A 15,775-nucleotide genomic window follows, 5' to 3' on the forward strand; every position below is an offset into this window, starting at 1 on the left:
TGATGGGATATCGGCAGAGGCTTACTTCCTAGCCAACGTCCACAAGTCAGAGGTGAATTTCTAAAGAACTCCTGCCACTCTGCAGAAACTATGTCCTAGAAAACGACACAGGTTTTTAGATTTTGACTACAAGTGTCAGAATCATAATGAAAAGACAACTGGGAATGGTTTGATAATAGATCAAAATATAGTTGAAGTGGGACTTTTAAAAAGTACATTTGTTAAAGTCAATATTAAAAGTAATAATATACACGACATGAAATGTGAAATAAAAACAAAGATTTGCAGATGCATTTTACATGAAAGTCACAGCCTGAGTGTTTAAGAGCAACTAAAGAGAAAATGTTGCAGAAAGAAGTCTTTGAGGGACAGACGCGCATGCGCAACGGAGACGCCCCGCCTACATTTTCAAATGTTTGAAGAGTTGAAGCGGCTCGTCTCCCACTACAGCAGGGGAGGGGGTGAGGCTCTTCCCATCATGCACTCCCCGACCATCAGCGGGAAACCAAAATGGCGAATACGCGGGGGGGAAGCGACCAGTTTGTTGTTTTCTGAAGAGGCGCTGGAAGTTATCGGGAAGCCGTCGTGAAGGACGTTGCTGTGCTCGTGGGAGGGGGCAATCGCCGCCGTCCGCTCATTTTGCTGCAGGAGTTGTTGGTTGAAGCGCAGGGGCCGAATGAGGTATTGTTGTCATGTTCTCCTCCCGCGAGGGGGTGGGGTGCGGGTCGTTGAGCTGGCCGGGGTCGCGCCGCGCGGGTGTTCGGCTCGAGTATCGAATCCGCGGCGGTCTGTCTGTGAAGCGTTCGGCCGTGTTCGGTTTCCTCTTGGTCCGTGGCGGACTCGGCACGCGCCCCCTGTTCCTGTGAACTGTCCGCTGGCTTCAGCCCCGCGAACAAAGGGACGCGGGACCGACGGGGGTCTGACGGAGTTTTTGCTCCGGCTGAGTTCCCGGTGACCGGGAGGGCTGTCAGAATGATGACAGCTGCCGCGGACGCCTCAAAGACCGCGCGGCCATTCACGTTAACGGAACGTGCAAGCGCGGCCCGCCGCTCACTAATGACCAATTACCGCTAATGAGCAGAATCTGTTGCCATGTCCGCGCCGAGAGGCTGGACGCTGCAGGACGCTGACGCACTGAGGTCAGTAAAGGTTTGGGGTCACGTCGGTTCAGGAGTCTCATCGGCGATGCACCACTTTATCAGATTCAGACCACATGGATCCTTCTATATAACCATAGACCCTTCTATGGAACCTTCTATACACGGGCGCTTCCCAAAGGACGCGTTCTATGAAACCTTCTACAGAACACGCTCTATGGAACCTGTTCTATAGGACACGTTCTATACCTTCTATGGAACTTTCTACAGAATCCGTTCCATGGAATTAATCTATGGAACGTGTTCCATAGAAGGGGTTCCATAGCACGGGTTCCATAGAACGTGTTCTGTAGAAGGTTGTTGACGGAACCAAATTGTCCACGTTCCATAGAACGTCCGTAGAACCATGGGATGTTCTATGGAATGTGGACAATTTGGTTTTTACGCCGGATGCCCTTCCTGACACAACCTTGTATTTTTAAGACGTGGGGAGACCCAAACAGACAGCAGTGGGAAGGGGCTTATCCTTGCTCCACTAGCAGGGATAGGCTCCAGTAACCTTATGACCTCAAAGGGGATTCAGCGCGTTGTGAAAATAGATGGATGGACTTGACCTCTATCTCAGACCCTGATGCTTTAACACTAGCGTCTACGCATTTATATTTCTGACTATATTCCCTTCCTGCTTGTGTCCTCTGGCGATACCCCTCGGTTTCATCTGGCCATTCCCGTTTTTCAGAGACTCGGGAGTCGCTGATCACCTGTTGGTCCAGCACACATCTCACCTCCATCGGCAGGGAGCTCCTCTGCTACCCAGCAGCCTCTCTGTTAGAGAGGAGTATGGAGAGGAAGGCATGTCTGCCCGGTTCAGAGAGGGACAGGACGTGTTGGCCCGCTGGTCAGACGGCCTGTTTTACTTGGGAACCATCACAAAGGTTGGTGAGAGGAAGCAATGCTTTAAAAACATGTAAAAGTTTAATCGGATGAAATGTGTCCTTCGACATTCCTCTTTAAACGTAGAATTATTTCTAAGTTACTGGAGTTAAACCCTTTGAATCCTCTAAAGTTGTACCTCTTTTCCTGACTGTCTGTGGTCTTTCAGGAGAGTTTGAACATGTCTGTCCTATTTCAGATAGATGAGGAGAAACAGCGCTGCTTCATAGTTTTTGAAGATCAGTCAAAATCCTGGGTTTTCTGGAAGGATATTCAAACGGGTAAGTTATTGCAGCTTCAAAGTTTGCTCTTTAGTCACATTTTTCTGGAAACCTGCTCATCTTTTAACGTTTCTATAATTAACATGAAGTAGTGATGGGTAGATGAGGCCTTGTGAAGCGGTTCGGCAGATTGCACAAACTATTGATACTGTGTTCAGACTGACACTCAATACTGACTCCTGCTGGACCCAAAAAATCATTGCAGGCAACCAAGTTAAGAAACTCTACTGAAAAGAATCTAGTCCAGTGTTTTTCAACTGATGTGCCATGGCGTGCTGTGCGAGATGGTCAGGTGTGCCGTGGGAAATTACCCATTTTCACTGATCTAAAAACATTTTCCATCTCCAGGATATCAGCTCTGTGTTCATCCAAACAGGCCCTGATTGGTAGTAGTTGGGAATATGAAAAGATCATAAAATACTTTTTTCTTTGTGTTTATTTGATTCTATTAAAGACATTTTGATAAAAATGACTGTACCGCAATTTAGCTGTAGTTTTAGCAGATAACAGTAGATCTGTTTTTGGAAAAGTCCCGCCCCTTTCGACTGTCTCCACCAATCATTCTTGGAGGCTTAATCAAATGTCATCAGTCTGACCAATCAGAAGTGGTTCATGTCTTCACTTCCTTTTTCCGATTCAGCTCATAAAGTCTCTCAGTTCCACCAAAAATACCAGCTAAAGCTCGTCTTTAGCGGTGTAGCTTTCCACAGAATCCAGAGCAGGGGTCTCAAAATCATTTTCCCTTGGGGCCACTGAAGGCGGGGTCAGCGTGCACGCACACACGCGCACACAGACACACACACACATGTGCGCAATGTGTGAGTGTCTGAGAGTCAGTAAATTTGTATGGAACATATACTATTAACTATACTCTATTATCTGTTTTCTGTACATAAATTACTTACAAAACTCTCATTCAAGTAAAATAAAATACCCAAATAAAATAAAAATCAATAAGTAAATAAATCAATAATACATTTGTGTTTATTCAGTCTTCTATATCTACTGTTTTCTGATTTGAAATCTATATTTAATATTATTTATTGATTGAATTATTTTTCTCAGCATCAAATGGTTCAGTTGGTCAAAATGTTTCTAGTTTAATAATGACTGACAGATTTTTTTATTTTAGGCACTTTAAGCTTCTTTTCTGTTTTAGACTATAACAGGGTTTCTGTGTCTAAATAAAGTTAGTATTTGTTAAAGGTGGATTTATATTGATTTTTTTTTTCTTTTGTTAATGTTAAAAGATACAATTTTAGGTATACTTGCACATTTGTTTTTATACTAACTTATATATTGTAGCCATGGCGAGTATGTGTGTGTGTGTGTGTGTGGGGGGGGGGGGGGGGGGCAGTTTCTTTTTCCTAAGGGGGGGGCCTTGTAAAACATAATTAAGAAGCACTGGGTTACAGTGACAGCGTCTCTACGATGACCCGGCTCTATTAACTGTCATGAAACCCAACGAATGCACACACGAGTCTGTTTTAACAGTTTTCAAATCTTCTTGATGAAATCAGACGTAAACAGTTTGGTTCTCCTGTGTGATTAGTGTTTATCATTCACAGCCAGACATTCTGGTGTTTGGTCCTCGTCATGTTTCTAACTGAAACAGTTTTCTAATATCTGTAATCCAGGAGAAATTCAGCTTCACTTTTGAAAAATCTGAAGAGTTGATCTTAAATACAAAAAATAACAAAATTAACAGGATTAAGACTAAATTGGAAAACCGACAACAGGCATGTTGTGATCATAACATTTAATAAATAAATAAATCACTGTTTAGAAATATTGTTCTCATTTGGTTTTTGTGAGGTTACATAAAATTGCTTGTTAATAAACTGGAAGGAAAAACAACTACCTGGACACATTTTCAACCAATGTAGTTGAAAATTATTATTGAAAACTCACAACTTTCTTAATATTTAGGAAAAACAGCTGCAACATCCAGCTTTTTCTGCCTCAATGATTACAGAAAATCCAGTGGAGATCTTGGAGGGACTGTACATCAATACAGACTATAGAGTTTCTCCTTATTTAATTTTTGGATGATGTTGTGCCGCGGGATTTTTGTCAAGGATAAAGTGAACCTTGACTCAAAAAAGGTTAAAAAACACTGACCTAGTCTAAACCAAAATTTGTCATTGTGGCGTCCTCTTTGCCATGTCTCGCTCTATAATGCCCCAGCAATAAGGAGGGGCTTTTAAGTTTGACAGTCCTGCTGAACAAATGTGACACTTAACCTCCGAAACATTGAAGGATTCATCAAAAATAAGAGGGTAAAATGGAAGTGTTCTGCTAGATCAAGCGGAAAAATAGAGGAACAGGAAAAAAAAATATAAACCAAAAACACTATTATTAAATAAATCCACAAACTCAACTGAAACACCACATTCAACAAGTAAAGACTCAGTAAAATAAAACACCAAACACAGGTGGGCGGGGAAAATGGCTGGAAGCTGCGCTATCTGAGGCATCAAAAATGGATTTTTTTTCCTACTCTGTTAAACTCACCGCTGGATTGGTTTAACACCCGAGTGACAGAAATGTAACCGAGAAGATCCGGTCATTTTTCAAAATAAAAGATGGCTTAAACCAGTGTTTTTCAACCTTTTTTGAGCCAAGGTTCACTTTATCCTTGACAAAAATCCCGCGGCACAACATCATCCAAAAATTAAATAAGGAGAAACTCTATAGTCTGTATTGATCTAGAGTCCCTCCAAGATCTCACGTGCATTTTTGTGATAATTGTGGCAGAAAAATCTGAAAGTTGCAGCTGTTTTTTCTAAACGATGCAATAAAAGTTAAGTTAGTTTTACGTAATAATTTTCATCTGAATTATTTGACATTTTACCCTGGTAGTTGTTTTACCCTCCAGTTTATTAACTGTAATTTTTGAAAAATTATATGATCACGACATGTTTGATCAAATTTACACCAAAAGACTGACATTTGTTTTCTGTAGCTACACAAAAAGTGAACATGTTGAAGTTTTATTAGTATTTACCGAGCTTTAGCTGGTATTTTTGGTGGAACTGAGAGACTTTGAGCAGAATCTGAACAAGGAAGTGAAGACATGAACCACTTCTGATTGGTCAGACTGATGACGTATGATTAGGGGTCCAAGAATGATTGGCAGAGACAGTTAAAGGGGGGGGGATTTTCCAAAAACAGAGGTGAAGCTACGGCTAAATCGCGGTACCGTCATTCTTATCAAAATGTTTTTAATATAATCAAATAAACAGAAAAAAGTATTTTATGATCTTTCATATTCCTAACTACTCAGTGTTTTATCAGGGCCTGTTTGGATGAACACAGAGCTGATATCCTGGAGATGGAAAATGTTTTTAGATCAGTTAATGAGGATTATTTCCCACGGCACACTAATGTGCTGCGGCACACTGGTTGAAAAACACTGGCTTAGACTCATTATAAAACTAGCTAAAACCCGCTTAAAGCAAAATTACTCTACAGTATCAAAATCAAACCCACCCAATTGGGTAGAAAACCACAGAATCTGGCAACACTGCTGGTCGACGCGTTTCCTGTGTCCACCAACCACAGCCGCTGTGACGCAGCGACTCAGTGGTGTATCGGTCACGTGACTTCTCCTGGAGCGATGCGTGCACAGACACGGTTTCACTCTGTGAGCTCGACACGTGAGGCGGTGTTGCTGACACATGTGGAACGTTGTGATGTGGCCGTTCTTACCTTAGGAGTGTGTGCAGGAAAGATCCACCGGCCACAGCTGGGCTGAAGATCTGCTGCTGTTGGCTCATTTCCACATCCATCAGATAAAAGGAAGATTGGTAGCTGTCTCGCCCCTTGTGGTCAGTTGTTGGCCTTGATTGCGTTCGTCTTTTTTCAGGAGATGAAGATGATGAAGACGAGGAGGACGAGGACATTGTGTGCTCTATATGTCAGGAGGAAGTGTCCGAGGAACCCAATGAGATTGTCATTTGTGACAATTGTGGACAAGGTCAGTTGAGAAACTCTGTGAAGGAGCCAGTTTACTGTTCAGAAGCTGAAAGCAGCTCCAGGATCCTCATGATGGATGGGCGGGGCTTTAGTGACGTGTCAGAAACGTAAAGACGCTGCCTGTCTCTCAGGATACCACCAGCTGTGTCACGACCCCGTCATCGACGCTGCAGTCATCGACTCTGATGACGAGTGGCTCTGCTCGGACTGTGAACATGCATCTCTATCGAAGGTTTGGTCTTCTGAATGGATGCAGCCTTTCCTCTTTATAGGACGCATTTAAAGATGTCCGTCTGTTTGCAGAAGAGGAGTTCACTCAAGAGGAGGGCGTCGGCCACGAAGCACGACGCCGAAGCACAGCAGCACACGGAGCTGCAGCTCTCCTTCCCCTACGCCCTGGACAAGCTGGTGTGGGACCAGGGCCACAAGACTAACCTCCAGCAGTGTTACTGCTACTGCGGCGATCCGGGAGAGTGAGTGAGCCTCCACAGAGCACGGTTCTGCCTCAGGAGATGCTGAGCGTGTGTTCTGTCTGTGCAGCTGGTACCTGAAGATGCTGCAGTGCAAACAGTGTCAGCAGTGGTTCCATGAAGCCTGTCTCCATTGTTTACCTATGCCCATGCTCTACGGTGACAGGTACTGTCCTTTCTGCAAGCATCATCACTTCAACTGTTGGTTTGATTCTCTCCTGGAGGAGCACAGCTCCAGAACCAGAACCAGCGGTGCTTCAGTAACAGATGGGTGCACAGCTTCACACTCAGTTAGTTAATGGATGAAATGACTTGCTGGGTAACACCTGGTTTGTTAGCTTCCATGAAAGCCGCAGAAGTCCTAATCAAACTCAGTATTGTCAGTATTTACTACAGAAGAAGCGCCGTCCAACACCATCAATCAAAATCAATCTGATCGTTCTCCTGAACTTTACTTTTGCATCAAATGCTGTTAAGTGAGTTTTTATTTTTCCCTCCACGAACTCGTTTGGGACGGCAAGTCATCAAACCAGGTTAGAGAAACACGGAGGAACGGCTGGAATTGCTATGACTCGGCAGAAGTTAAAGATGGAAAGAAGTCATGAATTCAGACATGGAGACGTGGCTCTTCACCTTAAGTGATCTCTGGATGTCACCCGTGTGTAAACGAGACATTCAGTCGATGCGTCCATGTTGCTATGAGGCTAAAAACTCGACAGTAGCTTCTCCCACATGTGGCGGGACTGTCTGGTTTATGAACGCGTTTTTGGACGGCAGCATAGGTGACTTGACGTGCGTAGAAAAAGGCAGCAAACTCGCATTTGATGCGAATCAAACCCGATCACGCTGGGTGTGAGCGCAGCATTTCTCGTGATTTATACTCCGGATCGGCTCGAATATGTTTATTTTCCTTACTATCTTTTATTTGACCCTGTGACTTACACTCCAGTGCAACTTGTACTTGGGGAAAATACAGTAATCTGATTACAATAATACGGTGGCCGACAGGGCTCACACTACATACACAAGAAATGACGCAACAGCATTACCCGAACCAATACGGGAAATCTGGATCTAAGGCTTTTTGTCTAACACTATGTAAAGTTACGTTTAGTAGGTATCTAGCTCATTTAGCTCGCCTCGTTCAGTCAGCAAAGAGAGGCGCTGTAGCCGTGTTCTTCAGACTTTCTATTGAACAGTCTCTTTCCAACTACTACACTGTGCAAAGCAATCCGTCTCTAATCAGCTTCCTAGCTCTGCACTGTGCACCAACATGTGACTACTCGCCTAGCATGCTGGGTATTCATGCATGCTGGGTAATACAGTTCTTTATAACTAACGTCAATATACAACAACTTGATATTCATATACAGTACAGACCAAAAGTTTGGACACACCTTCTCATTCAAAGAGTTTTCTTTATTTTTATGACTATGAAAATTGTAGAGTCACACAGTAGGCATCAAAACTATGAATGAACACATGTGGAATAATATACAAAAGAAAAAAGTGTGAAACAACTGAAAATATGTCATATTGTAGGTTCTTCATAGTAGCCACCTTTTGCTTTGATTACTGCTTTGCACACTCCAAGCATTCTCTCTTCTTCTTCTACTCACAGGAATATTTTCTTTTGTGTACATTTTTTCATATGCAAATGTTAATTTTGTCTTTTTAACCCTTGTGCTATCTTGTGGGGTCCAAATGACCCCACCCTTACATTGACATGTTCTCGCTACCATGACAAAGGTGGATAAAGGTGGAAAGATTTCATGTAATCCATGGACACCAGTGAAGATCACAAATCATTGAAGAAAAAAGGTTCAGCCTGGTGGGGTCCAGATGACCCAACTCCCAATGTTAAAGTCCCTCGGAGGTCATCTGGACCCCACAAGACAGCACAAGGGGTTTTAATGAAGCATGTACTAGTTAACCAAAGCAGTCTGTTGACATGCCACATAAAAACATTTGAACTGTTTTTTTTTAATAAAGAAAACTTGACTTTTTTTAGAAAACATTTTCATGCCAACTACCGTAATGCTGTTTGTTTGGTTCTTTTTCCCTCCAGGTTTTATTTGTTCATCTGTTCAGTCTGCAACGGTGGACCAGAGTTTGTGAGCCGGCTGCCGCTCAGCTGGTGAGTTTGTCCGGAAGCCGTCACGCGTCCTCATTGAGGGAGGGGGTGTTCGTCCTCAAACTCTGCAGTAACAAATCTGTCTGCATGTTTTTAGTTGCTGGGATTAAAAACACTGATTTCCTTTTGGGAGCACTTAACTCCGCCCACCTCCACGACCTTATTGACCCCTTTTCTTGGTTTCAGATTTACTTGGAAAGTGCGGCATTGATTCGTCACATCCATCCATCGGTTGTCTTTTGAACAACGGATTCTAATATTTTCAGAATAAAATTGCCTATTCTGTTTAAAATGTGGGATTTTCATAAAGTTCCATCATTATTCGGTTAAACCTGGCAGTTAGAAGAGCATTGAAATCAAATCACCATCTCAGTCTTTTGCCCAGTAATCAGTTATCCCGCCTAAAATGAATGCCAGCATACAGCGACGCAAACTCTGATTCTGCAAACCCCGTCCTGTCTTGCAGATCTTTTGTAGGCTGTTGCTAGGCAACATGAATTGGAACTCCCTCCACGGTTCCTCTTTTGGACTGAAGTCCAGAGACTGGCTAGAACTCTCCAGAACCTTGAGATGCTTTCTATGTAGCCGCTCCTTCACTGCCCGGGCCGTGTGTTTGGGGTTATTTCCTGCTGGAAGACCCAGACAGGCTTCATCCTCCATGACCTCATTCAGTCTTTCCTTAACCCGGGTCAGTCATCTGGCCCACTTAGCATGAAACAAAAGAGCATGGTACCCTAAAGTCTTTCCCTGGTGTTCTCTGACAGCTCTTTGGTCTTGGTCATGGTGGAGGGTTACACTCTGACTGGTTTAGGCTGTGGACAGGCGTCTGATTCTGATAAGGAGTTTGAACAGGTGACATTGATGCAGGTAAACAGTGGAGGATAGAAGAGCTTCTCACAGAAGAAGAAACAGAATTAAGATAAATACTTCTGTTCTGCTTTATTATACAAATAAGTTCATTAAAAATCAATCAGTTTTATTTCTTTTTTTACATTTTAAGAGTGGGAGCGTTTCTGTGATTGACATTTCAGACCAAACTCATCCTTTGAGGGAAAACCTGCAGAGTCTGTGACTGTTGTGATTTGATTTTTTTCTGTTTCTGTGGTAAACTCTGATAATCAGCCATATTAAGGCAGTTTCCCTGAGTTTCTTCAATAATGTAGTTGTAATTTAATTTGTAATAGAAGTTTCTATGGAAATGTTTCAGGAAGGATGTGGCTCACCTGAGTTTGTACAACATGAGTGTGATTCACAAGAAGAAGTACTTTGACTCTGAAAATCACTTGTTGGAGTACATCAACGACAACTGGGAGCTGCTGCAGCCGGGAGAGGTGAGGCTTTATTCTGCACGGAGCTTTTCATAGCAGAAAGATGCTAAAGTAGGATTGGCTGCATGTTAGAGAGCAGATTTTACACATATATGAAAGAACTGCTGCTTATAAGCCAGATGGTTAACCCGGATGTTTGCTAAAATCCTGTTTTTGTCTCACAGCTCGCCGATACGCCGATCGCCGAACGCTGTGAGAATGTTCTGAAGGCTTTAAACAGCAACAGCTGCATGTAAGTCCTTCAGTTCCGGTGGGGTCGTGGTGGGTTCCTGGTTGGGTCTTGGTCCTGGTTGGGTCCCGGTTGGGTCCGGGTCCTGGTTGGGTACGGTGGGGTCCTTGTGGGGTCCTGGTTGAGTCCTAGTTGGTCCAGGTCCCCGTTGGGTCCGGGTCCGGGTTGGGTCCGGGTCCCGGTGGGGTCCTTGTGGGGTCCTGTTTGTGTCCGGGTCCCGGTGGGGACCTTGTGGGCTCCGGGTTGGGTCCGGGTCCTTGTGGGGTCCTGGTTGGGTCCGGGTTGGGTCCGGGTCCTTGTGGGGTCCTGGTTGGGTCCGGGTCCCGGTGGGGGTCCTTGTGGGGTCCTGGTTGGGTCCGGGTCCCGGTTGGGTCGGTGGTCCTGGTGGGGTCCTAGTTGAGTCCCAGTTGGGTCTGGGTCCCGGTGGGGTCCTGGTCCCGTGTGTGAGCCTGTTTGTGTGTTTTTCTCAGCACTGAACCAGAACACAAAATGAGCTCCACAAGTGAAGATTAGATGTTCCTTGGAGGAAAATCCGTCCCTCTTTGTCCCATCAGTGCTCATGTTGGTGCATAAATGGATGCAGGTTGTTTCCGTCAGAAGGATCCCGTTTAGAGTCACCATTTAACCTATGAAGCATTTTTTTGGACTTTGGGAGAAAACCCAACCCATGCTCGAGGAGAACATGCAGACCTCACAGAAAGGACCCAGCTGGGATTTGAACCAGGAGTTCACTGTGAGGTGGGAGTGTTGACCACTACACCACTGTGCAGGCCATTGAGCTGATTCCTGTTGAACAGTTCTGGCTCACAATCCTGGGTTTGCTGTTTATTATCTGTTCTTTTGAACTTTGCAGTATCTCAGCCGTGGGATCAATGACAGATCGATCGATTGATTGATTGATTGCACTTCACAGACCTCGGTTGAGCAGACGGGGTAGGGGGCTGGCTGTGTTTAGGCGCTCCCCCTTTTACGCCTTACTTTGTCTCACATTTCTGATCTAGATTCAAGTCTGGAAAAGAAGTGAAAAAGAAGAAGCACTTGTTCAGCCTGCGGGTGTGTTTCCCGCCCTCCCCCCCCCACAGCAACGAGCCAGCGAACGGACTGATGGACAAGACTTCACATGAGATCGCCGTGAAGGGCTGCAAGCCCACCACCACCCTGTCAGGAATGGGGTAAGATGCGGCGCCCCTCTGAGGCTCTGCAGGGAACTGCAGGCAGCCGGGAGCGCCTGCTTTGGTGCAGTCAGATGGAAGGCAGGACGGATTCGTCCCTCATCGACCTGTTGATGAGAATCATTTAGAGCAGAATAGTGCTTAAACTCTGTACTGCTGTCACTTCAGAAGTCTCGGTACTTTAACCAACGGCACCAAAACGAAGAAGACGAAGAAGAAGAGGAAGAGGAAGCAGGGAGCGTCCTTCCTGGAGACTCCATCCCAACGCTTCAGTGAGCGCCTGAGCCAGGTGTATAAGCATGCCGCTGGATTGATTGGTGCCGAGACGAGTTGACTGGTTCACCTGCCTGTTTAACCCTTTCACTGCACTTTGACAGGAAACCAGAGGCCCCCTCCCCCTGGAGCCCCACCCTTTGCAGCAGTTCCCCTCCGTCAGGTAAGGATCTGCACGAAGGCAGTCAGGACTGTGCTGAACGCTGCGTTCACCGCGGGCACGGAAACGTGCGTGTGAGCGACCAGCTCAATGAAAAGATCACGGAAACGCACATTTGAGGCATTTCCAAACTCTCGTTCACGCATCGCCACGCTGGTTTTCACGACAAAACTTTTCTAGGGAGACCCGAAAGTCATCATGGCAAGACGAAAATACAGTTAAAACATGCATAGAAATAAAAAATGAACAATATAACAACGCTGCGACTGACTGGAGACCTGTCCAGGGTGTCCCCTGCCTTCATCCGTAAGTGGCCGGGATAGGCTCCAGCAGCCCCGTGACCCCGAAAGGGACTAAATGGAAGAAGATGAATGGATGAATATAACGATGATAAACAGTTCATCTGAAACAGCTGCAGTTCCACATTTATTTGCAGGACTACAAAGAAAGTCACTGCATTGTTTCAAGAAGCTCCATTTTCTAGATGCAAACAGGTCTCAGAAATAGCAATTATTTTTTGCCTCTAGTTGCTTTGCCCCGCCCTCATATTTCCTGACCAATGACAGAAGAGATCTTTGGTCACATGGTTTTGTTCGAAAGCTTTTGTCTGGAACAGGAAAGTCTGCTTGATACGGACCAAACGCAGGGATCTGGACCAAACGAAGCGGACCGGGTCCAGACCAAACGGTCTTCCTAGTCTGAATACGTCCGTACAGAGTAGAAATGAAAACTTTGTTCCTGCTCTTGATTTGTTGGTGTGCTTTGTACTTCCAAACTACCTTATTGTAGCGTTTTACATTTTATTAAGTGTTTTTTTTAATGGTGTGTTTATCATCAGAAAAAGTCAGCTTTCATCCCAAACCTTGGAAGTGGAGTCCATTGGAGACCTCAGCGTGTCGGAAACTACCTCAACCAGCATTTCCAGGCAGTCCAGGTACGTGTGGTGCAGCGCTCTGCGTTTCCTCAGCTGTTGGCGAGCTCATCGCGCACCGCGTTGACGCACACCTGCTTCTGTCACGCAGCCTCTGCAGCTCCCTGATGCACAGACCGGCCTATGGCATGCCTGCGTCTTCTCCTCCTCTAAAACGGAAACGTGGGCGGCCACGGCGAGCTCTGCAGCCTCCCCACCCGGAGATCCCCCCTCCCGGCCCCGCAGACGCCAACCCCCCAGCCTCGGAGAGGCTCCATCTTCCCGGGCTCCACTCCTCCAACATAGTCCACGGACTGGATCCCGACAGTCAGCTGTCCCACCTCAGGAGCTCCATCAGCAGCTACTTTGGAGCAGCAGGACGGCTGGCTTGTGGGGAAAAGTACAAAGTGATCGCCCGACGGGTCACCTTCGATGGAAAGGTGCAGTATTTGGTGGAGTGGGAAGGAGTCACCGCCTCCTAGTCCGTTCATGAAGCTGGACTTGTTCACGGAACGGAAGGACGCCGCTGCTGATGGCGTTCAGACGGCGTTCGTGGTCTCGTCTTTCTGAAAAGCCCACAGATGAACGTTCCTCCTGTGAGGAACCGGAGCGCTTTCGGTGACCTGTCAGTCACATGGATGCTGGTCCGGACCAAAAGCAGTCTGCTGCCCGTTGATCCGTTTCAGAGGGGAGTTTAGGTTTTGCACTCTTCCTCTCATAAACGGATGAAGCCCCCAAACTCAGAGAAATCCTGTCCTCCCTCTCAGGTCTGTCAGCTTTTTTCCAGAGGGAACCTTGCATGACCTCAGAGTTCTGCTGCAGATGTTGTTTTAGACTCCTCTATTATGACTGACTTATGCATATCAGCCTCTTTTTTTGGTTTTGGACCCCGTTCTTTGACTGTTTCTCAGCCTTCAGACATTTCATTTCCTCCCAGACGTTTTTCTACCAACTATTTAGATTGAAATGGAATAACGTCTGACTTTAAGGAACCAAAATGTCATTTTATTTAGTCAAACCAAACCATAGTCCCGTACCCTCTGGTCACAGTTTCTTCTGCACATTTGACTCCGTGGTGGTGAGGTGTTTGCCAGCAGAAGGACTGAACAGCAGTATTTTCGGGTGATGCTGGGACAGGTGACGGACCGTCGGACCGCTCAGGTGTGCTCCTGTTCTCACAGGAAGTCGCATTGATCCAATCGCTCAGGATAAGTCCCGGTGAGACTGCAGGCTTTGCAGAATGTTTTGGAAACGTAGTTTCGGGGCGGAGTTTAGCATCCTTTTGTAAGTTTTGTATAACCTTAGCGTTTATAAGCTTTATGATTTGTCTTTTAAAGTAAGCTGACGTGTCAGAAAACCACTGGAAAGGTTCTGCTGGTGGTCACTTCTAAACTCATTGAGTTATTTTTTTAAAGGGATGTTTTGTTGATGAGCAGACGCTCTGGTTCTGACCCGTCAGTGCGCTGGTTCTGTTCCCGCTCGTCCTGCTTCTATCAGGCTTTTGGAGCCAAAGAACACGAGACGTCTTTGCGGTTTTCTCCGTACATTTTTATGCCTTTTTTTTTTGGAAGAAGACGTCACGTGTGAAGCTGTTTTGTTGAAGGTGAATAAAAGTGGATATTTTTAACTTTTTGTGTTTTGGTTTGATTCCTTCATAAAGCAAACAGCAGACAAACCTTTCACTTCAGAATCAGAGCTGCTGTTATTTTCAGGTAGTATTTAATTCAGCTTTTAATCAGATCTCATGTGGGATCTAGAATTTTTACTCTTATATCTTCTATAATATTTTATCATATATTAACCTGTTTAATGCTTCTTAGTCAAGTTGTTCTTTTTTTCTGGAAATGACTGGAGGTCCCCCAGAGGAACTGGAGGAGGTGGGAATTCTTGGGATCTTTGCATCGACTCCCCTCTCAACCCAGTCATGAATGAGCAGATAAAGATGGAGGGGGAACTCTTTTAGAAACTTCCTGAAGATACAAATGAAATTCAATCTTAATAGCTTTCCTTCTTATTAGGTAAACTTTTTTTTCTGTTTTTTTTCTCCACTGTTTCTTTAATATAAACTTTAAATGTATGTTGCAGGTATAATGTGTCTCCAGCTCACATTTCCCCCAGATTAACTGGTAACACTAATTTATTTATGTCTGTTCTGGTTTTTCTTTCTCAGTCTTTTAGGTGAAACTAATTTAAAAAAAATCAGAGCGCTTTGCTACCTAGCTGACTGCATTTGGGATGAAGTGCATAACTGATGCTACCACAGTTAATAGTGGCCAGGTGGTGGCGCCACTCATTAGATGTAACGATTTCCATAAAGGTTTTCCGAACCGCTCTTAGTCTGGCTGGTCTCCTTAGGACCTGTTTGCAATGGGAGACCCTAACAGGAGGGGTCACCCAATACAACACAGCTTCTAGGATCACTCAGCCCTCAAACCCCCCCCACCACCACGGTAAGGTGGCGGTTCACGGAGGGGGTTATTTATTAATTCTTTTTTTACAAGCATTAATTGTAGTCCATATAATAAAAAATAGCGCAGATTTATCACATTCATTAGAGAAATGATGAAATGCATAGATTTAAAAAAAAGAAACAGACTAATAAAGACACACTTGAGTCACATTTGCTTAATTAAATATAGTGATCAGGAACTAAAGTCATGTAGTGCTTGGAAAGGAGCGGGAAGAATCAAGTTTATGTAATCCCACCCCTACTGAATTAGATCATTTCATCGTTTTGCATAGTAATCCAGTTCTCATCAGATTCTTTTCAGGTAACAAAATCTATTTAAGTGTTTGTGCTTTGCTTTCTT

At 44.9% G+C, this 15,775-nt stretch overlaps 1 protein-coding gene across 2 annotated transcripts; it reads left to right on the top strand.

Annotated features, from left to right (window-relative positions):
- The first annotated feature begins 387 nt into the window (after positions 1–387).
- Positions 388–14,592, top strand: mtf2 (metal response element binding transcription factor 2). Of its 2 annotated transcripts, none has more exons than XM_011486129.4 (15): positions 388–681; positions 1,837–2,032; positions 2,230–2,311; positions 6,180–6,290; positions 6,421–6,521; positions 6,593–6,762; positions 6,830–6,925; positions 8,828–8,896; positions 10,101–10,224; positions 10,386–10,453; positions 11,452–11,622; positions 11,791–11,911; positions 12,000–12,058; positions 12,894–12,989; positions 13,078–14,592. In XM_011486129.4, exons 1-15 carry the CDS (start codon positions 677–679, stop codon positions 13,445–13,447), a joined length of 1,839 nt encoding a protein of 612 aa, XP_011484431.1. In that variant the 5' UTR covers positions 388–676; the 3' UTR covers positions 13,448–14,592. The 2 variants fall into 2 exon arrangements, with proteins under 2 accessions (XP_011484431.1, XP_078790444.1); XM_078934318.1 differs by lacking the exon at positions 388–681 and adding an exon at positions 755–1,139.
- Positions 14,593–15,775: the final 1,183 nt, after the last annotated feature.

Source organism: Oryzias latipes, chromosome 17 (genome assembly GCF_053564925.1).
Source record: "Oryzias latipes strain Hd-rR chromosome 17, Olatipes_Hd-rR_3.1".
Lineage (NCBI taxonomy): Eukaryota > Metazoa > Chordata > Actinopteri > Beloniformes > Adrianichthyidae > Oryzias > Oryzias latipes.

Excerpts from the sequence above, each read along its gene's own strand:
- mtf2 (XM_078934318.1), top strand. The coding sequence starts at position 1,093 with ATGTCCGCGCCGAGAGGCTGGACGCTGCAGGACGCTGACGCACTGAG. Across the intron at positions 1,140-1,836 it reads CAGGACGCTGACGCACTGAG|AGACTCGGGAGTCGCTGATC; the intron begins GTCAGTAAAGGT and ends CCCGTTTTTCAG. Across the intron at positions 2,033-2,229 it reads ACTTGGGAACCATCACAAAG|ATAGATGAGGAGAAACAGCG; the intron begins GTTGGTGAGAGG and ends GTCCTATTTCAG.